This window comes from Nanorana parkeri, unplaced genomic scaffold (genome assembly GCF_000935625.1).
Source record: "Nanorana parkeri isolate BGI_ZX_2015 unplaced genomic scaffold, ASM93562v1 scaffold227, whole genome shotgun sequence".
Taxonomy (NCBI): Eukaryota; Metazoa; Chordata; class Amphibia; order Anura; family Dicroglossidae; genus Nanorana; species Nanorana parkeri.
This window is the reverse complement of record NW_017306495.1, coordinates 374,597-398,735: the sequence shown is the minus strand read 5'-3', so window position 1 is coordinate 398,735 and position 24,139 is coordinate 374,597. Positions and strand designations below refer to the sequence as shown.

The 24,139-nt window shown below is 44.8% G+C and overlaps 1 protein-coding gene across 1 annotated transcript in view; it reads left to right on the top strand.

Annotated features, from left to right (window-relative positions):
- The window catches only part of NCOA6 (nuclear receptor coactivator 6), a 33,083-nt gene extending 9,596 nt beyond the window's left edge, over positions 1-23,487 (top strand). Inside the window, exons 4-15 of the mRNA XM_018556183.1 lie at positions 378-533; positions 2,837-2,959; positions 3,046-3,183; positions 3,943-4,740; positions 8,029-8,175; positions 8,998-10,075; positions 11,778-11,887; positions 13,260-15,956; positions 16,626-16,694; positions 16,806-16,833; positions 18,223-18,359; positions 23,311-23,487. Of these exons, the coding sequence (XP_018411685.1) occupies positions 378-533; positions 2,837-2,959; positions 3,046-3,183; positions 3,943-4,740; positions 8,029-8,175; positions 8,998-10,075; positions 11,778-11,887; positions 13,260-15,956; positions 16,626-16,694; positions 16,806-16,833; positions 18,223-18,359; positions 23,311-23,357 (5,528 nt within the window). The 3' untranslated portion in view covers positions 23,358-23,487. The remainder of the gene's footprint in view (positions 1-377; positions 534-2,836; positions 2,960-3,045; positions 3,184-3,942; positions 4,741-8,028; positions 8,176-8,997; positions 10,076-11,777; positions 11,888-13,259; positions 15,957-16,625; positions 16,695-16,805; positions 16,834-18,222; positions 18,360-23,310) is intronic.
- The last annotated feature ends 652 nt before the right edge of the window (positions 23,488-24,139 follow it).

Sequence of the window (24,139 nt, the reverse complement as noted above, 5' to 3'; positions counted from 1 at the left end):
TCTGTGACGAGTGGACGGTGGAGCCCGACGAGCAGCTTCCTGGCCAGCCATTGTAATGTGTGTGTATATATATATATATATATATATACACACTCTATATTATGAAAAATGTAAGTCAATACAATAGGTAGACTAGGAATTCTTAATCTTGTCTTGACTAAAACTGCGAATAAGGTAGAAAAAAAATGACATAGCTTTGCCTGTTGTGTGGAATTTGTATAGCTGCTCAAGGTTACTCCTATCTTGTTGTTTATGTGGCTTGGACTGTTGGATGTATTTAGCATCTCAGGCCTGCATAAGAACTATGAGAAGGCCCAGGTTTCTCAGAAATGGTTAGTTCAGCGAGATATTTCATATTTTCTATCTTGCTTCTATAGAGTGTAACCGGCTGAAGTTGCAAAAGGTGGAACCATGGAACAGTGTCCGGGTCACATTCAACATCCCAAGGGAAGCTGCAGAGCGCCTACGTCTTCTTGCCCAAGGCAACAACCAGCAGCTGCGGGATCTGGGAATTCTGTCTGTCCAGATAGAAGGTTGGAATATGATGAATGTTCACGGACAGCAATGTTTCATTATCTTGCTGTCAATGCATTAAAACAGTAAGTGGGAGAACTTGCACAATTGGTGGCTGACTAAATACTTTTTTGCCCCACTGTATATTTATATGGGATCAGTTTTACCTGCCAAAGGATTTTGTACTTCTGTGCACCCAGTTCTGAGATTTACACAGCTCAGCCACATAACACAGGTCTGTCTGGCAGGGAAGGAGACCTGATTTGCCTCTGCTACAGTTATGTAACACTTTCAGGTCTTGTCCCTCCCAAGCCTGTGACTTGGTGAAAAGAGGAACAACTGACTGAGTTAATCTCTTTGCTCTTTCCTATTGGCATGCCCCTTAAGGCTCATTCATGGGGAAGAACAAGCAGCTCAATTACACGCAGCACCTGTCCCTTTCCGGAATCAAGTGATTTTACGAGCTGCACGCTGTACAGACATGCGCGCCCATCTGAATGAGCCCTTATTAGCACATAAGCACCACTGGTTGTCTCCTTGTCCTGCTTCTTTCTCCCAGTCTGAGCTCTGCCGTACAGTGCAATCCAAGGCCAATACCAGGTCAACTTTTTACAATTGCACTTCTTGCATGTTCAAAACATTTAATGATGTACCAAAGCAGAACTGATGTGTCCTGGGTGGGGATGGACTTTGCACATTATGGCACACTTATCCACGAGGTTGCCCTTTTCCATTTTTTTTATAGAAAAGACAGAGCATGTTTCTTCTGCTAAAAACTAAAACTACCTCTTCACATTTTGTTTACATTTATTTTAGGATATTAGTTCCACTTTACTGAATGCAGAGCTGCATTGACTTGTACCTTTTTTTATTTTTTTTATCTGCCTGGAGTTTAGCTTTCATTTATTAAAAGTATTGCTAAGCTTAAAGACTAACCCAAGCCATTTTTTTAATCATCTATGAACCCTTTGAGGAGACTGTCCCTCATGCCCTGTTTTTGTGACACCAGGACTAGGAATACTAAAGCAGTTGTCACCAGAACAGGAAGGCACAGGCAGCAATAAAAACATCAAACGTTTTAACCTATCATTATTCTATTAAAGTGACACTAAATTCAGGAGTTAAATCTTAAAAATACATTTAAGTACCTTAACTATTAACAAAAATGTATCTTCTTTGTGTACCACTCAGCTGTAGAGCCTCAAATTATCTCTGAATTGGGGCTGACACTGTGCTTCCTTCTGGAGGGTGGCTACTTTTGTTCCCCATGGTCCCCGTGTGTGTTGTAAAGTAGCCACCGCTCCAAGCCACAATGGACTACAATCTCACGTTTAGTTTACTAATTTGTATTGAGATTGTAGTCCATCAGGGGAGTGAGCTTGGAGTGGTGGCTACTTCACCACACACGGGGACCATGGGGAACAAAAGTAGCCACTCCAGAAGGAAGGACAGTGTCAGCACCTATTCAGAGATGGTTTGAGGATCTACAGCCGAGTGATACACAAAGAAGATACATTTTTGTTAATAGTTAAGGGACTTGAATGTTCACTGAATTTAGCGTCACTTTAAAACAGTGTTTGCTCTGTCCCTGGGAGAGAGATTAAAATCCAGTGTACCCATCGCACTCCTGACCGGATAATACCCTTAGAGTCGGGTGGGTGCCAAAGTGACTGCAGATGCCTCTGCAATCCAAGATAGGTGTATGTATAAAGTCACTCGCACTCCAATAGAATTTCAAGTGAAAAACGGATTATTGCCTTGATTGCTATCACATCATATAGCTATGTACAACATACACCTATTGGAGAGATATCCCATCACTCCATGTCCTGGCAGAAAGTAAGGGGAAATCTCTCCAATAAGTAATCAGACAGAAATAATATCCTGGCAGAGGATCTAACCCTTCCCTGTTCTATCTGAGAAAGTTTAAAGTGAACTTGTACTGACTTGGTGGAGCAGAAATACTTTGAAGCCTTAGTTTAATTTTCGGATCCTATGCAATACTTGTAGAGCCCCCTGAGCTACATAAGTCATTTTGTAACCTGGGCAGAGATAAGACTCAGAGATGTCAGTGCAGAAGAGAAGGCTCTATGTTGTTGGCTCACCAAGAGAAGTTAAAAGCTGGCAAGATTTTTGACAGGATCCACAGGTATTTTTTTTGTGCTTCTCGAACAGATATAACAGAATGCATTTAATGGCATTTTTAACAGACCATAAAGGAGCAAATAAGAGAAGTTTGTTGTTTAGGTTTACGTTTTTCGACATTTACTTCCTGTCATTACCTGCAATGAAATTGAATTTGTTTTCTTCCGAAATTTTCCAGGAGAAGGGGCGATAAATATTGCATTAGTTCAAACCCCTGCACAGGAGGTTAGAATGAATGGACCAATGGCAGCAAGTAATGCAATGAGAATTGACCCGGCTTTTGCGGTTCAGGGCAGAGCAGGTATGCGGTGCGGCTGATTTAGTAATTCGGTATTTATTTTTTTTCTCCATTGATAAGGTTGATTTGACTATTCTGTTATCATCCAGGCCTCATCAGGATGAATAACCCTGCTGCAGCAGGCACCATGATGTCCCAGGGTCCCCATGTTTCATCGTCTATGATGGCTGCAGGTGGCAGCGCTGAACTCCTCCAACCAAGGACTCCAAGGCCCTCTTCACAGCAAGGTGTTGTAAAGATTTCTAGTTAGCCTAAAGTGTACCTGTCTATTTATATCTTGCTGCAGTGGAAGAGGGCAGTGAAGATAGACAGCATGAAGTTGGTTATGAAGGTTTTCTTGTTTTTTTTCTATAGTTGTTCTATTAAAACTGGAATCCAAGCTAAATAATCATTATCCATATACAAGAGGCAAGTATATTCTCACTTGAATCTTGTTGTCCTTTTTGTATATTTCTCCCAGATCTGTGCAGTAATCCAGCATAAACAGCTGCAGGTTGCTTCTGCGCAGGAGCTTCCTGTTATAAAGACCAGGCACTGCTGTGCTCTCACTTTGTGTAGGATGACTGGTCTTGTATCTGCGCCCCCCTCCTAGGTTTCTGAATTCAAACTGTAGTGAGTAGCCTGCTGGGTCCCCCCTGCAACTCTGCTTTCTGTACAGGCTATTCGTAGCCCAGTGATGATGTCACTGCTAATTTTTTAAAAGGTAATCTGGGTTTGTAAAAGGATCTGGCGCACAGAAAGTTGATTTATATCCTTTGTGGCTATTGAAAAACACATAAATGAAAGTTGTGCCAGGAGTTCCTTTCAAGAGAACCTATCAGGATTTTTTTTTTTTTTGGAAGCTGATATTGCTGAATTTGTTTACCCTGACCTGTTCCTATAAATGTTTAGTAGAGAATACCAAGGTTTGCACCTTGTAGGCTTGGATGTTTTACAGTTGGAAAAAAAAACTGTATCAATGGCTCATAAAGTGTTTCTTTTTTTAGATGCCATGGATCCCCTCGTGTCTGGTTTGACTGTCCAGCAGCAGAACCATCCATCTGGTTCCATGACTCCTCAGCTCCACCCAATGCAGGCAGTTGTGGGCAACAGACCAGCCAACGCAGCCACCTTTCAGCAGTTTCAGCAACAGGCTCGCCTGCCGCAACATCAGCAAGTTACTCAAGGCATCCGTCCTTCTTTTGCGGCTCCTACTCAAGTTCCCGTCCCTCCGGGCTGGAATCAGCTCGCGTCAGGAGCCTTGCAGCCTCCACCGGCTCAAGGAAATATGGGAGCTGTTGCACCCAATCAGCAGTGGAAAAAATCTTTATTGGGTGCAGGAGGGCAATTACAGCAACAGCAGCAATTCCAACAGAGACCATCTCTATCAGCAGTGCAGACACCGTCCCACCCTCCCCCTCCTTACCCATTTGGCAGCCAGCAGGCATCCCAAGTTCACTCCAATTTCCCATCTATGGCCAACTCAAACCAGTTCAGCTCGCCTTCAATGAAACCAATGCAGGGGGGACCCCCGAGGGTGTTGACTCCATTGCAGCAACCCCATCTGTCAAAATCTCCGGCCTCATCTCCTTCCTTCCAGCAGAGCTCGCCAGCATCCTCCCCCACAGTGAACCAAACCCAGCCACAGGCCATGGGACCACGACCGGGACAGGGCAATTCACTGCCTCAGGGTTTCCAACAACAGACTGTCAGCTCTCCGGGGCGCAGCAGTGTGATGCCACAGGGGAGCACGGCAGGCAACTTTATGATGCAGCTGAATCAGGGTCCACAGGGTATTCATGCAGGTATGTTGTACAAAGCTGTCTGATTTATAAAGAGCATGCTGTCTTGATGGCTGTAAATCTAGCAGTTGATGGCTGTAAAAATGCCTTTTTTTTTTATTGGATGTTGGGCAGATATCAGTAATAATACTGAAAAACCTAAAGTGCATCTCCACTTTTGCTGTCAAATTTGGGAAAACCTCACTATATGTTTGTGTTCCCATTCAAACAGTATACCTAAAAATAATTTTAAACAAAAATGTCTTATCTTTTTAGATGTTTCTTTGGAGCAGGCCTTAGAGCAGACTGCAAGCTACTCTGAACATTTTTAAAGCTAGTCTGTCCCCAGACAGAGTGATGGTACACAGAGTTTCCCCTCATTAACATACAATGCAGAAGCAAGCTTCTACATCTTTAACCCTTTGTTAGGACAGTTGTTTTTTAAAGCTAGTTTCCATTAAGATTGGGATATGCCAGCATGGGTCCATTTATGGTAAACACTAACTCCCCAGCTCCGTCCTTGAAATTACAGAGAATGAAAAACTTCAGTTTTAATGTTCTTAGAAAAGAGCAGGTAAAATGGTAAGCAACCATTTTTATATAATTACTTTAAGTTCTGCTATGTGAATGGGAACATGTAAAAATATAAAATGGGTGTAATCCCAATTTGGCGGCATAAGTGGAAATACTCTTAAAGTGATATTAAAGTCAAAAGCATTTTAAGCTATTTCAAATGCTGATGAAATAACTTACAATGGATGCTGCTTCTTGATGTTTAAAAGTTTGTTTCCTGCAGAATCGGCTGCTCCCCTGAGCACTGGTCCTGACTTCCTGTTTTAGAATGAGCCCCTTTGTCAAGCAGAGTGCTATGCAGTCACCCTTGTGTGTGCTAGTAAGCTGTGTGTGTCGACACAGTAAATCCAGCAATCCCTTTCCCGGCCCCCTCTGTTCCCTTCTCCAAGCTTGTAGATGAACAGTTGCTGGAGTTTGCACTGTCCTTTGTGATCTTGTACTGGACAGGAAGTTCAGGGAAGCTGTCACCTACCTGGGTGGAGACTGAATGTAGGGAGGAGGCTTCCCTTGCACCTCATGTCCCAAGGACCCTAGAGTTGGGAAAAGAGTCAGAGTGGACAGTGATTGGCACAGGTGCCAGAGGTGATCACACCATGCAAGCTGGAGTTCCGGCAAGCTGAGCTGTGTAGTCAAAACCAGGTATTCAGCGGAGTGCAGAGCAGGATCCAAGATCGAGATCAAACAAGCCCAGGGGTCAATCTAGTCGGGCAGCGAGGTACAAAGGCAGGAGACAGAGGCAGGTCCAGTGAACAAGCAGGAGGTCAGGGTCAGGTAGCAATCAACAAGGTCAAGGATAATCCGGGTCAAAGTCAGCAAGGTAATAGGAAGCACAAGGAACACAGGGGAAGCTGAAGACAATCCAGCAACTTGGAGTCAGGTAGGCTGGCTTTAAATAGGCAAATCCATCAGGAAGCAGCATCACTTCCTGTGCGCCGTTTGGCGCGCTTTTGCGCGGCCGATCTGTGGCGCATAGATGTGCGCAAGTTCCCCTTTTACAAGCAGTACGGAAAACTGGACCCTGCACATGCGCAGTAGCAGGTGGTTTCTGACAGAAGCTGAGATGAGACTTGAAAGCAGCTGTTCAGAAACATGATGATTGTAAGTGCTTGGGCAAAAATGTAAAGCAAAGATTTGCTGGGCAATGGATTCATTATTGAAAAACGTTTTGAGCGTTTAATACTACTTTAAGCTAGCCATACATGGCTAGATTTCTCTTGCCGGATATTGAATTCAGACAACCTAAATACCCAATAACCCAAACAGTGACTACATATGAAAGGACGCAGTCACTGATCGGCTAACAATTTTCCTCCCAGCTACTTCAATTTGTAATAGCATGTCAAGCCGGGTGGTGCTGACAGGTCCACTCATGGTTCCAATATTTTGGCTGATTCAGCAGGAATAGGTCAAATTTCGAGCTGTCTATGGCCAGCTGTAGGCTGGGGAAGGATCAATGATGATTCATTTGCAAAATGATCATATTCAAGCAAACACACATAAACCAGCAAATACTGCGATCACATTAAACCTCTCCTGTGATTTCAGGGTAATCGGTAAAATAATTTTAAGTCAATTGGGCTTAGAAGAGTAGTAGATATATTTTACTGGACTTAAATGTTAAAGATTGTACTGATCAAAATTTCTCAAATGATTTTCTAAAGAAATAATTTTGGCCCATATCCCAATGAATCTGTTGTCAGTGGTAGATTTTACTTCTAATATGCACTCTTGTTGTTCTTGTTCATTTGATATTTGTTTAATCTTCCCAAATGTATCAAGGCTATGACAAAGATTTGTCTGGTTACAAAACTGATTGCGGAATGGCCAATAAAACGGCCGAAAAACTGATTTTCAAAATGGTCAGGCTAATGAGAGATGTTCTCAGTGTGAGCAATCGCACAGAACGACAGCGGGACCAACGGTGCGACTTTCATCCGGTTCATTAGGAACCGGTTGAAGTTCGACATGTGCATACCAACTTTATTGGTTTTTCTTTTCAGCAGAATTGCCTCGGGGGGAGTTACTCCTAATAAACCAAATTAAACTTGCAGATGTCATATAACAGCTTTTATGGACCCAGTCACACCATCAAGAGTTCCAGTGCGTTAGGCCACTGGAACGCAACCCAGCCAGCTCACTTTGTTTTGGAGTGGGAGGGGGGTGTGGCAGTGCATTGAACTCAATGGTACCATAGCCACTTCCCCCGCCCGCGGTGTGATCGCCGGCACCCAAACGTGTGACACATTAGTGCCTGCGTTCCGGTTCAGTGCGATCTGCAAACAATAATGCATGCGGGCATGCCAATGAGTTCAATGCACCGCCACTCCCCCTCCTGCCCCAAAACAAAGTGAGCCGGCTGGGTTGCGTTCGAGAGGTGGAACACACTCTTGATGGTGTGACAGGGCCCTTACTGTCTTTGGAGAGAAACTGTTAACAGGAATTGGTACTGAGAGAAATATGTAGGCTAACCTTGTTTAAAAAGGCAGCTGTCTGACTGTGTTTTGTTCTGTAATATTGAAATCGGTAACCTAGAATAAGCATGCAGCAAGTAAAATTAATCTCCTGGTCTGCATAATTATTATTCCAGGTCACCGACATTGGGGTTTTAAAGCCAGTGCATCACAGCTAGGCAACTATCATTTTCAGGAGTTTACCAGCCTGCATATTCCTCTAAGAGCTAGTTGTGTAAATTTGTAAAATATTAATTCCATTTATACAAAGAGTTCTTCCTTCACTCAGGTGTTCCTAAGCGGCTGCCGCCTGTTTTTACCGCAGGGCAAACAAATGCCAATTTTCTGCAGGGACAGACCCCACCCAGCACAGCAGGGTCACCTACTAATGGTGCCACAGCTCAGCAGCAAGTAACCGCCGCTGGACAGGGAGCAGGTATGACTTATTGCTATCCACTACAGGAATTTTAAGAAATAGATGATTGGTTACCGAGTCAAACAGCTTATGCGTTGTGGATTAGTCCTATTTTTACTTTTTTTTTTTTTCAAATCAATAGTAGGAAGGATGACCTGAAGGCCTCATTCACACGAGAAACGGCCGCCACATACAGCTCCGTGCACGGCCGCATCGGGCAGCTCCCGGGAAGGACAGGTGCTGCGTGTTATTAGTACGCAGGCCCTGTCCTTCTCTATGGGAGTACACGGCCGTTATTGATGAGCCTGGGCTTGGTGCAAACCCAGTTCGCCGAAATCCTTTCAAACTGTGACTGTAACACACCAACTCATGGACCAATCAATTTCGACAGTAACATTTCCTACCCTGCAGCTATATGACACAAAAGGGCAGGGAATGCCCCCCGCCTCAACTGCCACCGCTGATTGGTCCAGGAGGGGGGTGTGGAGGTCAGTTTTGAGTGTGCTTCAGCGATATAGGTTCGCACCAAGCCCAGGCCCATCACTACTTGACTGCCTCACTGACTATTGAAGAGGGGGGAGAGGGCTGGCCAAGCTTGACTTCTACTGAAGTTAACCTCTGCTCGTGTATCTTTTGTTTGTGACAGGTGGATTCAGAATACATGGGCATGTGTCTGTAAAATGATATTATTTTTCCTGGAGCATCCAAAAAAAAAGTGATGGTTCTGGTTCAGCTAAGGATTACTGTTTCTAATAATGTAGGACACACTCTGCATTTTGTAGTTGTTTATTGTGCATACAGTAAAGTTTCATGAGTAACACTAACAATTTGCTTGACTTGTAGGTGGTCAGGCTAATGGATCATCCCATGGTCAGCTGCAAGGGTCCCATGGAGGTACCAATGTGATGCAGACTAATCTAATTGGACTTCATAACAATCTGAATAACCTGCAAACTAGCGGCAGTGGTGTGAGTCAAGTTAATATTGGTGGCATGCATAGTCAGGCCCAGCAAGGACCACAGTCCCAGATGCTTGGCATGCATCAACAAATAATTTCCTCCCAAGCACAGATGGTTAACCTTCAAGGACAGGCTTCTCTGAATACCCAGGGTCAGCTGGTACTTTCAAGAACGCAGCTCATGTCACAGGGACAGATGTTGGCAGGATCTCAAAATCTGGGTCAGCCACCTCAGAGGATGACACCCCCGAAGCAAATGATGCCTTCTCACAGTCAGATGATGACAGCCCAGAATCAGGCTATGATGCAGCAGAATCCTGTAATGGAGCAGATAATGCAGGGAAATAAGCAGGGATTCAACACTCAAAATTCAGCAGGTGTCATGGCAGGACCTAGTCAGATAATAAGGGGACCAGCTCCTGGTATGCCTAACAACATGGTACAGTTCTCAGGGCAGGGTATTTCCCAGCAGGGGACGGTGGGTGGTAATCCTTCACAGGGTGTTAACATACAGAATCAGGTGCTCCGACAAGCTGGACCAGGACAGCATCTTCAGCAGACCCATGCAGAAAGCTCTGCTCAAGCCACTGGTGACTTGGGGACCCTTTTGCCAGATTTACCCATGCAGCAAACAGGCAATATGGCTTCACAACATGCTCAACACCTACAAAACATGCCAGGGAATAACGGACCTGGACAACACTTTGCAGGACATGGCCTCCCTTTCAATTCTCCGTTTGGTCAAGGTGGCAGTGGAAACCAGTTGGCTTGTGGACAAAATCAATCCTTCCCTGTTAACAAAGATGTCACTTTGACCAGCCCTCTACTGGTAAACCTTCTTCAGAGTGATATATCCGCGGGTCACTTTGGTGTGAACAGCAAACAGAACACTGCTGCTGCCAAGCCAAAGAAGAAGAAGCCACCAAGGAAGAAAAAGAACCAACAGGGAGAGGAACATATGAAGTAAGTGGTTATTGGTAACAGCAGAAGAATCTATTGTGGCTGGCATATCACGTATGATGAGCTTGCAGATAAAAAGCTGGCCTATTTTGTACAAGCTTAATCTCGTTAATGGGGCAGAGTATTGCCCCATAGCAATCCGTCCTTGCTGGGCGGATTGTTATCAGAAAAACAGACAATTTGTCTTTTAGACAGTTTGATAAAAGGGGGTCTAATCCTATCTTGCTTCCTGAGGTCATTGTTAAACTGACTTTGAAATTTCCCAGCAGTTGTCTACAGGAGGGCATTGATTTCAAAAGCTGGGCAGCAGGCTTACCTGGAAATGAGAGAAATACTTAGGCTGTCATTGCTGACCTTCTGAAATGCTAGCTTCCTGGCAGATTCTGACCTCAGTCTTTTCAGGGTTACTGCCCAGAAACAAATATGCGCGTCAGGAAAGTCTGAACTCCTAGTTTGCATACTTGTAACTTTGCATATCAGGTCTATTACTTGGAAAATTCTGAAGCCACTGGATCATCAGGGCGGCCAAGGGAAGTAGGATTTTATAATTAAGAGGTCAGAAGTTTCAGCCTACCTCATTACAGGTGTCCTGTACTGTTGTCGTGTAACGTTTGTCCTATATGTATGTAGGTGGAGCCTTTCAGATGATGGCAATCACTAAGCATTTTTGATAGTTTTTGAATGCTAACTGGTTTTGTTGTCCCTTTTTTTTATCATTATTCGTATTGTACAAATAGAAATTCAGTACAGTTGGCGTAACATTCAGATCTAGTCACAGGTCTACTCGCAACATAGTAGCAAACCAGCTTTCAGAAACTAGTCTGAGTACCAGTAGTAAAATGGAATATTTATATACAATATTTCATATTTACTAGGGATGCACCGATACTAGTATCGGTGCCGATACCGAGTATTTGGGCGGCTACTCGTACTTGCCCAAATCCTCCGATACCAGAGCTTCCGGTCAGAGGGAGATCTCCATCTGACTGGCAGTGGCGAGGAAGCATGGAGCCGGCTTCCTTTCCACTCAAGAAGCTGGGCATTGGATTATGAACCACCTCCCAGCTTCCTGATGTGCTTGGAAGCCAGCTTCACTTGTTACCAATGACCCACCTCCCGGCTTCCTGATTGGTCAGGAAGCCAAGCTGCCTAGGAACAAGTAAAGCTGGCTTCCTAGCCAATCAGGGAGACGGGTCATGACGTGCCGCACGGCTTCATGATTGGTTAGGAAGCCAGCTTTACTTGTTTGATAGGCAGCCTGGCTTCCTCACCAATCAGGAAGCTGGGTGACATGTCACGACTCGCCTCCCGGCTTCCTGATTGGTCAGGAAGCCATGCAGCCTTGGCAAGTAAAGCCAGTGTTTTTTCAATAGAACACTGGCTTCGCAGGCAAGCAAGAAGCCGGGCGACGGGTCATGATGCCCCGCCCGACTTCCTGTTAATCGGGGCACCGGTATCGGCGAGTACCGGAAGAAAAATATCGGTACTCGATACCGAAGAACCGCTATCGGTGCATGCCTAATATTTACCTGACTAAAAAACTATTCCTGAACATAGTACATAAAAAGATAATATCCATAAAAAGAGTATGCTTTCTTTTTAACTCATGTCAAAGCTTCCAAGGGTACTGCAATGTACTTGTTCAGGAAATTGTAGACGGCCATGCTTTAAACCTGTGACTAGTAAATTTCTTATTTCTTTAAAGTGCTGCTGAATCTCGTATGGAAGAGTCTGATCAGTCTGGAATCGTAGGAGATCAATTAGGAGCCTTAGACGCTGGTCAGAAACTTTCAGAATTCCAAAACAGGCCACCAGGTGAGAACCAGCAATCCTACAACTGTCAATGTGTGCCTTCATTTTTTATTTTAATTAATATTGGGTAATAGAAAATGTAAATATAAATTTGAGATTTTTACGTGACCTGTTGAGCCACCCTGGAACGTATACAGCAATCCGGCAAGAAATCTTAACGTGAACTTTTAATCAGGCTATTGACAGTAAAGTATAAAAAAAATTCTTAACAGGCAATGAATAAGCTTTTAAGCGAGCCCTCACTTACCTCTGTAGCTGCAGACACTGTGCAGCAATGTATCCTCACATTCACAGCAGAAGCACTACTATTGAACTCATTCAAGTTCTCTCAGCAGCTCAGCCCCCCAGAGCATCTGCTCTTTATTCACAATAGAGCTTAGGCTAAAAAGGCTGCCGAGTCACTGCTTGCAAGAGGGAGCAGGGGGAACCGAGCTGTTGAGTGAATGACTTTAATGCTTCTGCCATGAATTTTGAGGATGAATTTACCCACAGTACCTGCAGCTACATAGGTTACTGATGGCCTTTTCATGTCATTTACTACATGTTAGGAATGATGTAAATATTTGAATGTTTATAGCCTGGCCATAGTTACAGTTTAAATCATTTTATTTACTTGGCTTTCCATGCAGGAATTAATAGCAGCTTGTTGAAGTAAGCACTAAGGGGGGCAAGCCTAGAATTAACAAGCTGCTTGTAGTCTGATCTAGCTCACACTGTTGGCTGTGAGCTGGATCAGGCTACATGCAGCTCCCGAACACACTGGAATTATGTATTGGCTGATGTTGGTTCATAAATGAGTTGCAGTTTACCAGTTCTGTTGCCAGTTTCCCTGTGCTAGACTGGCCATAGAAGGGTAGATATTCTACTGACATCTGCCAGTTGCATCTCTGCTGGGACCTGCCACAATGTGCTTTCTAACTTGGCTGACAGGTGAAAGCAGGACTCTTATGAGCACAAGCTGGGGACTTTTTTTTTGCATCGAAAAGAACAGTCAACATCTGCTTTTTTCCCATTGCAGTACATTGTGTTTTATGCCATTAATTATTGTGCATTAGATTAAGACTGCCCATGAACTAGAAAATGGACATGCACCATTTTAAGCAATGCAGTACAGCACAGCGCACATCAATGCATTCTCCCTAGGCTTAATGCAAATTCATGAAATTCTTGTTCTAGAAAGATAATGTGGTAGCCAAGGGGCCTGTATGGAATTTTATAAAAATGATCCTTTTAGATTGTAAGCTCTCACGAGTAGAGCCCTCCTCACCCTCTTGTATTGTAACTGTACTGCCTCCATTTATTTTGAAAAGTGCTGCACAAACTGTTGGCGGTATATAAATCTTGTATTATAATAATGTTTAAAATCTAATTTTAGGCTACCCAACTCAAGGTCTTGAGCAGAGACAACTTCAGCAGATTCCTCAGTTAATGCAGCTTGGACAGCAACAGGGTCAAAGTGGGCAGAATCAGCAGCCTACCCCTCCTCAGCAGATGATGATGATGCTAATGATGCAACAGCAACAACAGCAGCAGCAGCAGCAGGAACAAAAAACAGTGCGGCTTCCTTTGCAACAGAATGTCTTTAACCCCCGGGCTGCTATGAATACAGATGCTCAGAGAATGCCCATGCAGCAAGGAGGCAGCATGCAAGCTATGGTAAACTTACAAAACACTGGTTCCATAACACCTTCACCTGACAAGCAGAGAATGGCAATGTTGTCCAATTCATCATTAGGAGGCAATGGTAGGAAGATGGGATTTCCAGAGAGTGGACAAAATCAAACAGGCTCACCTTTGGGTGATGGACCTTCTGCTGGTCCTCTTGGTGACATTCCTGAGCTTTCCACAGCTCCTGGATCTCAAAACAATATGGCCCCACATATGCTTATGCCTCAAAATCCAATGATGATGGCTGGCTCTAAACCAGGAACCCCCTCTGCCCTTTCTCTTACACAAGGTACAAGCCCTCAGCAGCAGCACTCCAACACAATGGGTGGCTCTCATGGGCACCATTACCAAAATGTTCAGACTCCATCACAGACTTCAAGGCCGAAAACGCCCAACAGAGCAAGCCCTAGACCTTACTACCCTCAGACACCCAATAATCGCCCTCCTAGTACAGAACCTTCAGAAATTAGCCTTTCTCCAGAAAGACTCAACGCCTCTATTGCTGGTCTTTTTCCTCCTCAGATCAATATTCCATTACCTCCACGGCCCACCCTTAATCGAGGTTTTGATCAGCAAGGGCTGAATCCAACTACTCTAAAAGCCATTGGACAAGCTCCTCCAGGGTTGACTGTGAACAATCAGTCTACATTTGTCTCACATTTGAATAAGATGGATAATGGAGCTGGAAAGCCACCAACTGCTGGTGGTAACAAGCGGGCAAGTCCAAGCAATAGTAGGCGGTCAAGTCCCGCATCAAGTCGCAAAACAACACCAAGCCCTGGTAGACAGAACTCCAAGACTCCTAAAATGGTACTTGGTGGACAGCAGACCCCTGGAATGTTACATAGTATGGAGATGCAGAGAAACCTGTTAGCAGGCCAACCATCTGTACAACTACCTCAAGCAGCACCCACAATAGGACAATACCCTCCACCAATTGTACCAAGTACAGCTGTTACCACTGAGGAGATCAAGGAAAGTTCAAGTTTGATTCAGGAAAATGAGAACCAAACAATGCAGATGATCCACAAAGAGCACCCTGTAGCAGAACACAAAACAGATGTTCGCCAAGAAATGAAGATGGTGTCCCCGGAAGAGCTAGCCAAGAAGGAAGCGCTATTCCTAGAAGGTTCAAAACTCCCACGTCCTGAAGAACTGTCTGCCCTTTCACCAGCCATCAGAGAAGCCCCAACATCATTGAGTCAACTGCTCGACCACTCTGGTGCTCCGAATGTTAATATCAAGCCACCAGACCAGCTTCTGGAAACATCTATACTACTACCTACAGAAGACTCAAAAACAATGGATGTTGCTTCTTTACCTGGGGACAGTCTAAAGGATTCAGCTTGTGTATCTAATACTCATCCATTTCCAGAGGCTTCCAATGTCCAGCCAAGGACTGATACAGTGGAAAATAACACTAACGTGCCGCTGAACTTACCAGGCAACACTTTAAAGAGGTCTGGTGGTCCAGCACCTGCTTCCACTTCAATGACACCAAATCAGATAACTGTTTTTGTAACATCAAATCCTATAACCCCATCGGCCAGTGTGTCTACCCCAATGGCTTCTCAGTTGCAGCCTACTTTGGTACCCACCGTAGTCACTATGGCCAGTGTTGCAAACAAAGTAATAGTGTCTGAAGGGCAGCCTCCTGTACAGTCTAATACACGTCAACAATTTATCACTCCAGTTTTTTTCAATTCCTCTTCTATTATCCAAGTAATGAAAGGATCACAGCAAAATAACATGCCGCCTTCCAACACTAACATGATGCCTCAGTCTGTTGCAGTTGTTGGACCTTTGCATATTTCCAAAAATATTCAGTTCCCTGGACCATCATCATCTACTTCCCCTTCCAGTAACACCAACAATGTAACTACAACCAGATCAGCCCTCACAAGCCCGGTACAAATGTCTGGACAACTTGCACCATCTCAGTCTCCTTCCCCACTTCCACAACCACCAGCCAAAATGCAGTACAGCTCTGATGACCTCAGCACTCAACTTGGCTCTGCTTCTGACTTATCTTCACCTGTAAATGTAAAGCCAACATTGTCGCCAACACTTGGCAGTAATGTGGAAACTTCTGGAAGCAAGTTCCAATCAACACCTTCCATGGGTCAAGACCATATGGAAAGCTCTGAAGCTGGCTGTCCCAGTATGGGTGGTCCAGGAAGGTCACCATCTATGACAAGTCAGACCAGTACAGAGAGTAACAGCACTTCTGCACTGTCCATGGATCCAATTGTCCATCGATCCAGCACTCCTGTTGACCTTCTACCGTTTCCGTCTCCGAATCCACCAATGATGCTATTGGCTGAAAAAAGTAGTGAAGGCACGTTAGCGGAGCAAATTAGCACCACCTTTGATGACACTGTTCCAGAACAGATTTTAGAAACAGGTATGGTATCCATTTTATAATGTAAAGGGAACAAAATTTCTAAACCCAATTGCAGATTACCGGTTCTTAGATGTGGTGGCTGCATTAGTTTTTTTTTTTCCTCAGGATTTAAGGTGATCCAGTCAGTAAATGTTGCGCCCTTATCTTATACTAATTTTTGGGCGTAAAAGTCCTTCAGGTAGCTCCTTGAGTTGCAGTCAGTCCCCAACTTTCTGTTGTGTTCCTGGGCCTGTTGGTATCTGTTTTGTCACCCATCAGTTGGGTGAAAGACTTCCTATGTCCCTCAGTGAATGACAAAGGAAATAAGATTTTTGTACTCCCATCTTTTTCTTTGAGTCCATTGAGGAACACAGTTCTCACCTCTCTGGGCTTTATGATCATGCTGTTGGTTCTGCTTTCTGTATAATCAAGGCATGTCTGATAGTAGGAGGGGTTATCTTGGGATGGCCTACAGTTTTTCGGTTTGCCAGTGCCCATACCGGCTGTTGAGCACAGTATAACCTAAGGGAGAAATACTTCCTATGTCCCACAATGGCCTCCAAGGAAAGGATTTTATGGCGATTACGAAAATCCTATTTGTTTTTCTTATTGTGAAACCTGTGTATTAGCAGAAAGTGTTCTACCAATAAATGGCTTCAATTTTCCTCTTTCCTATCTTCTCTTTAATAGTTTTTCCTCAGAATCCCGGGCCAGAGGAAGGGACCAGCACTGACAATCAGAATGCGTCAGAGAAACGAGGTAAGATGTTGGGGAGGTGGTTTCGTTTTGTAAAGCAGAAATATACGTTTTGTTTTCCTGCAACATGTCTCTGCATCCTCTCATACAAAAAAACGTTCCTACTCCTTTCAGATGCTGATACGCAAGAGAATATGGAATGGTGAGTTCATGCTGCTTTTTTTTTGTCTGCTATTGCTGAATTTAAATGCATGTTTCCAAAAAGAATCCGAGAACAATGAAATAATAAGATTCCGGGTACTTACCATCCCAAATCACCCCTAATTAGCAGCGCGATCGCTCTATAGCTGTTGCTTACTATATGTAGTTGACTGTAGGTGGATCAATAAAATAAAGTGGCTGCCACAGGAAATCATTGTGTTTTTTTTTGGTCCTTTTTGCAATAACAAATTTGCATCAGAAGGTGGTGATGTGAGTGAAAGCTCTACTAGTTTTTTTTACCGAAGACCATTTTAGTCATGCCCGTAATTAGGGATGCACCGATAGCGACACTAGTGCCGATGCCGAGTATTTTGGCGAGTACTTGTACTTGTCCAAATGCTCCGGTGCCTAGCCTGATACCTGAGCTTCTGGTATCAGGAAGCCGGCTCCATGCTCCCTCTTCACTTAGTCACAACCAGGAAGCCGGGCAGTTTTAAATTACTCGCCGTCTAGCTTCCTGATTGGTCGGGAATCAGGCCAATCGGGAAGCTGGACGGCGAGTCATTACCCGCTCCCCGGCTTTCTGATTGGCCAGAAAGCCGGCTTCATCCTCCCTTGTCACCTGGTGACGAAATAGCATGGAGCCAGGTTCCCGGCCATGTAATGGCTCATTGCCCGGCCTCCTGATTGGCCAGCTTCTTGATCAATCAGGAAGCCGGGCAACAAGTCATTACACGGTGCCCGGCTTCCTGATTGGCCAGAAAGCCGGCTCCATGCTCCCTGGTCACCTGGTGACCAGGGAGCATGGAGACGGCTTCCCTGCTTATCGGAAAGCCGGTTGTCGAGTCTTTACACGCCGCCTGGTTAATCTGGCAGCCAGGTGGCGAGTCATTACACGCCGCCTGGCTTCCTTAATGGGACTTCCGGTATCGGTATTCGGAATTGGTGAGTACTTAATGAGGAATTAATGAGGCTTGTGGATGACCTAGTACAGTGATGGCGAACCTTGGCACTCCAGCTGTTTTGGAACTACAAGTCCCATGAGGCATTGCAAGGCTCTGACAGCCACAGACATAACTCCCAGAGGCAGATGCATCTTGGGATTTGTAGTTTTGGCACAGCTGGAGTGCCAAGGTTCACCACCACTGACCTAGTAACTCGATTTGGTACTTGTTTAGACCGCCATACTCCTGTAGCATTTCTCCTGCCTTTATTACATGCTACTTATTATAAAAATGCTGCAGGTTGCAGATTGCCTGTGGCAGCAGATGTAAATATTAACCAGAGAAAATATCAATGTATTTTCATGCACTCTTCATTAGAGAAGCCACCTTTTTAGTGGCATCTCAATTAAATAACTTCACTGATATTATTATCTTACTATATTTAGTGAACCAGGGGAGAGGTCCAGGCCCCCAAGTCGAAGAAATTCCAGAGTGGAGGAATTCCCCATGCCACAAGACATCTTGGAGAGCGGACAACGAAAGCGTGTGGCCCGTCCCAGCATTGCATCCAATTCCGTGAAAGGTGAAGAAAACCAGCCGAGTGATATGCAGTAGATATACAAGATGTGTTTGAGCGGGGTATTGCAAGGTCGACATGTTTATGTTGATGGATGGTTGTGGAGAAACTGCTGGAGACCTACCAGGGACTGTGAGAGAGGAGAACTTTAAAGTGGTCTTGTCACGTTCTGTGGCTTACAAGTGTCACCTTTCCACAAATTTTAGGGTCTGTTAAAAGAGAATATTTGGGGCCAGTGTTTAAGGCCCATCACTGTTGCCCAGGATCTTGGGACGCCCTCATGTTAGTTTGCCATCTGGCTAGTATGTGTCTCTGACATGCTCTCGCCGGTGACTTCCTTTTATGGCTGATTTTCACACTGTCATACCTGGCCGGACCAGTAGTCTCCTGTGACATCACCACCACGACCTACCAGGATGCCTTCGGAGCAGTTAAGTTTCCTGATTGGGGTCTAGTTCTTCTACTTGAAGGGTCCAAGCAATCAGCAGTGGATGGACTGCTGGGTTCAGCCCCCCACTCATTTCTAGGCCACCAATGCTTTGCCCCTTTTACTTTCCCATCGATTGTCCATATTGCAGCTTTTCTACTTTGTGGGCTAACATGCAGCAGAAGAAGCTGCACAGGTGGCATATGCACCTCCTCTGCCTTTAGTGACTGCAAATATACAATGGTGATTAATCCACTTTAAACGTTGTGTGTTGAAAATGATGGCACTGATGCAACGTTTGGCATGGATAGGGATATTGGAAAGCCAGCTTGGGACCAAAGCCGATTGATGAGGACACAGACTGAATGTTTGTTTGCTTTTTTAATAATGAGAACTTATGGGATAGCATTGGCATAGACAATCTGATATGTTAACCGTAGCAAACAATTGGACTCGTCTCTCTTGAGCCTATTGGTATGTAAAGCAGGCCTACAATGAGGTTCCTGAAATGTAAAACTCAACCGTCAGTGCTTCTGGTTAATGGGACACACATGATGGGTCATCTGACGCACACCAGCTCTGCATTGTAGGCACAGACAGCAGCAGAGCTTTCAGTAACTGTAACTTAAATCTCTGCTCCTCAGTATACTACCACTGTAGCCTCAGGACACCTGATCTGCTTTTACAAAGCGTCCGTATATTTATGAGGTTGTCCAAAACTATGAGCTTCACTTTAAAGGTATGTTACAGTGAAACATTAAACTTTGGAATTTCAATGGATAGTGCTTCTAATTTCATCCTGGCCACCCTGCCCTTAGACTTCTTTTCCAACACACATATACGTTCTAAAGTTTGTGGACACCTGACCATGACACCTATATGAGCTTATTGGACATCTAATTCCAAAAACATTAATATGGATTTGCTCCTCCTGAACCCTTGTGGCTACAGTCTCCACCCTTCTCAGAAGGTTTTCCACAAGATTTTAGGGTGTGTCTGTGGAAATTTGTGCCCATTCAACCAAAAGAGCATTAGGGTTGCACTGATAAGGGTACTAGTATCCGTGCCAATACCAAGTATTTGTGCGAGCACTCGTACTCGCTCAAATGCTCTGATACCGGAACTTACGGTCAGAGGAAGATTTCCCCTGACCAGCAGTGCCGCGAGGGAACATGGAGTCGGTTTTGGACAGGGAGCCGGCTTCCTGGCCAATTAGGAAGCCGGGCGGCAGGTATTGACTCGCCGTCCGGCTTCCTGGTTGTCCCGGAAGACGGCTCGATGCAGATTGGCTGGGAAGCCGTCCAGACAGCATAGGACCAGCTTCCTGGCCAATCAGTTACCCGGGCGGAGGATAATGAGCCGCCTCTAGGCTTTCTGATTGGCCAGGAAGCCGTAATGCTGCTCAATATTACAAAACCACATTGCTTATTTCTACAAGAAGCATAATGAGCAGCCAACCAGTGTCACAGCCTCACACAGAAGTACAGACAGCAAGGCTGGACCGGCACAGAACCCGCACTAGTCGACAGGTAAATATTCCAGAGCTGCAAAAGGTATTGGCTGGGGAACCGGCTTCCTAGGCAATCAGGAAGCCAGGCGGCAGTTAATGACACGCCGCCCGGCTTCCTGATTGACCAGGAAGAGGGCTCCATTCTAGCAGAAGTACCAGTACCGAATGATAGATATCGGTACTTGATACCGAAAAACTGGTATTGGTGCATCCCTAGTGGTCAGATGTTGAATTTGAAAGGGAAGACTTGGCTCAAATTGGCATTCCAGTTCATCCCAGAGGTGTTGAGTAGGGGTTAGGACAAGACAGTGCAGGCCACTTTGGTTCCTCCAAACTATACTCAACAAACCATGTTTTGATTTACTTGACTTAGTGCACAGGGACACAGTCATGCTTGAACTGGAAAGGACCGTCCCCAAACTGTTGCCACAAGGTTGAAGGTGCATTTGTCTAAAATGTCATTGTATGCTGTTGCATTAAAGTGTATCTAAACCCAAAAACAAAAATGTGATATATTGTAGCATACCTGCCCCCAGCTGTGACGTTGCATTGGTTTTCCTTTTTAAGGCTTCTGTGCCTATAATTTCCTCTAATGCAGGGGTGGACAAATTCATATGGAATTCAGGAGCCAGTCCGTCCAATCCAGGAGCTAGCTTCATTGATAACAATTAGAGAAAACCAAATCAAACGTTAGGCGCCAGCTGTAATTTTTAAGAAGCATTGACTACCTGGCTCCTGGGATTTTGTCCAGCCCTGCCCTAATGATTGGGCCAGCAACACATTTCTTGCCTTAGGGTGATAATGTTCACTTACTGTATCTTAGGAGGAGCAGCCTTACAGAAAACATCCTCCATCTATAGGGGGGGTGTTCTGCAGTTCCAAAGATAGTTGAGAAAATTGATAACGTTTGTTTGAGATTTCAGTTTAGCTCACATGTAGTGACAATGACATTGTATTTCTGGCAGGGTCAACAGATTTTTTTTATGTACTTGCAGAAAATGTACTTGGGCTAAAAAAAAATCCAACTCGTCCACCCCATCTAAGGACTGGTGAGCTGCTATATATTACATTTATGTTCTTGGTTTTAGATATCCTTTAACAGTACCCTTCACTGGAAACCCCTGACCTCTATAGTTTGGAGGGTTGTCCCTATGCTTCTGACCATTCACTGTGTTCTGGATAGGTGTCCACAAACTTTTGGCCATATAGTGTACATTGGCATATAAACTAAGAATGCCCTATCCTTTTATGTTTGTGCTTGGGAGCTCCTTTCTAATGCACGCTTTTGCCCCCTTTTCAGTCCTCCATAAGCACTGTGTGTTGGTAGCGGTAGTTTAGAGCAAGGGTAGGAGATCTCTATACTCCAGCTGTAGTGAACCTACAAATCCCATCATGCCTTTATCTCTGGGTGTCATGCCTGTGGCTGTCAGTTGTGCAATGCTTATGGGTAGGGATTTCCAGATACCGATACTAGTATAGGTATCGGGTCGGATACCAGGCATTTTCATGAGTACTTGTGAAAATACCCCGATTCTTAAGGCCGATACCGGCCCTTTTAAATTTTCAAACGGCAGCGGCCGTCCGAGTTCCCGCGCTTGTGGGGACCTGCAGATAGCTGTCCATGGCAGTGCCTGTCCGGTTCTTTATCTCCTCCTCCTACCCAGCACATGCACAGCCATTGACAGCCCCGGGGGCTGAACTACCGCTCCAGGGCTGGAAGCTGGGGGTTCCTGCCGCACACTGACGGGGAGGACTGGGCCGGTAGATTGATGGTCGGGGGGGCCCAGCAGCGCAGATAGTCAGCCGGTCTGGACGAGGGGGAGGCCGGGTCCTAACATCGCCGGTGAGGTGGAGTGCCCGCAGAGCCACTGCAGATGTCCACGTCGCCCTGGTGAGATCGACACGCAGCCTGGTGAGAGGAATTCTGGTTTGTGGACATGTATTCTCAGTATACATGTCCCCAAAACAAAATACTATTCTGCCTTAGGAACGTGTTCTGCTGTGGGGACATGTATTCAGTTCCGGTGACATCCGTATTTAGCCCTGGTGAGAAACTGCCCTAAAATCATCAGTCTGTGTTGTTTTAGAAAAAAAGTCACATGTCCCTTTTAAGAAAATGTATCGGCAAGTACATGAGGGACAATACTTGTACTTGGTCTTAACAAAGTGGTATCGGGACATCCCTACTTATGGGACCTTTAGTTCCACAACAGCTGGCGTGCAGAGGTGGCTTATCCCTGGTAAAGAGAGAGCAACCTTCAACTGCGTGACTGGCGGGGCGGCGATCTGGCTACACTTTTACTAGAAGATTTTTCTATGGATAATGTTAGCAGATCATGATTGGCTGCTAAGTGTCACAGCTCATGAGCTATCTGCTTCATATTGCTATATACTTTTATGTGTATTTCATAGAATTCAGAAATATATATTGAACTGCTTTGCTTAAAGTCTATGTGGCTAATGACTTGCAAGTAGCTTATATTGCAATATAATGTGACCGTGGTGCAGTATTGTGATGTAGGGGTCCATAGATGATGCATTACTTTCCCTCAGCAGAGCAGATGCTACAGAGCAAATACTGTCTGGTTCTTATACGCAGGGATGCAGTAAGCCGTTATTGCGATGTTAAATGGTCTTCATCCTCCAAAAAGGACACCAACAGTGACAGGGCCCCCCAATGCAAAGCTATGAATGCATACAGTGTCAACCCCTTGACTGCAGTACTGTGCTGTTGGGGTCCATAGATGATGCATTACCTTCCCTCAGCAAAGCAGATGCTACAGAGTAAACACTGTCTGGTTCTTATATGCAGGGATGCTGTACGTTGTCATTGGGGTGTAAAACGGTCTCTGCATCTCCGAAAAAAAGGTCCCCAGCAGTGACAGGGCCCCCCAATGTAAGCTGCAAAGCTACTAATCTTTACAGCTCAACCCCTTGACTGCTGGAGGGGCAGCAAGTGCCAGTGCTCTGTTCCCTGTTGGCAGTGAAGAGGTTAACCGTCCATTGTCTTTTCCTTGCAGAATCTGGAGCCAGTCCCACTCAATCCAAACGGAGGAAGTCCAAGTAGACTTTTTTTTTTTTTTTTTCTTTCTTTTTTTAATTGACCCATCTGCTGACAGATCTGTATATGTTCGTGAGCTGTGATATATCTCTATTTTTTTACCAACTGGAGGTGAATATGGTTGTACAGTTCTCAGTTTTTTATTGTCTGTCGTTTTCCTGCGTCTTTTGGGGAAACTTTTTTTTTCTTATTTTAATGAACCGAGATATTAGACTACCTAACTGCCCCTGTTAAAAATCCAAAACCTTGTCCTCTGTCTGCAGCCCATTTTAATACTGGAAAAGATGATATAACAATGGTAGGGAATATAAAAATTTGCGTCTTTGCCTCTTTTTAGTATTACTTTATTTAAATTCACAGTAGCACATATGAAACAAATGGTCACACATTTTCACTAGGCTAACAGCTGGAATAGAAATGGTTACCACTGCAACACCTTAAAGCCCAACTCTGGGCACAAGAAAGAAAAAAAAAACCCTTCCCCCTTCCACTGCAAGGGTTAACTGCTTGATAAAGTGACACTAAACTCAGGAGTTAAATCTTAAAAATGAATTCAAGTACCCTAACTATGAACAAAAACGTATTTGTGTCTCACTCGGCTGTAGATCCTCAAATCTTTTCTGAATTGGTGCCGACACTGTCCGTCCTTCTGGAGGGTGGCTACTTTTCTTCCACATGGTCCATGTGTGTTGTAAGGTAGTCACCGCTCCAAACTCACTCCCGTGATGGATTACAATCTCACGTTTGGTTTACTGATTTGTATTGAGATTGTAGTCCATCACAGGAGT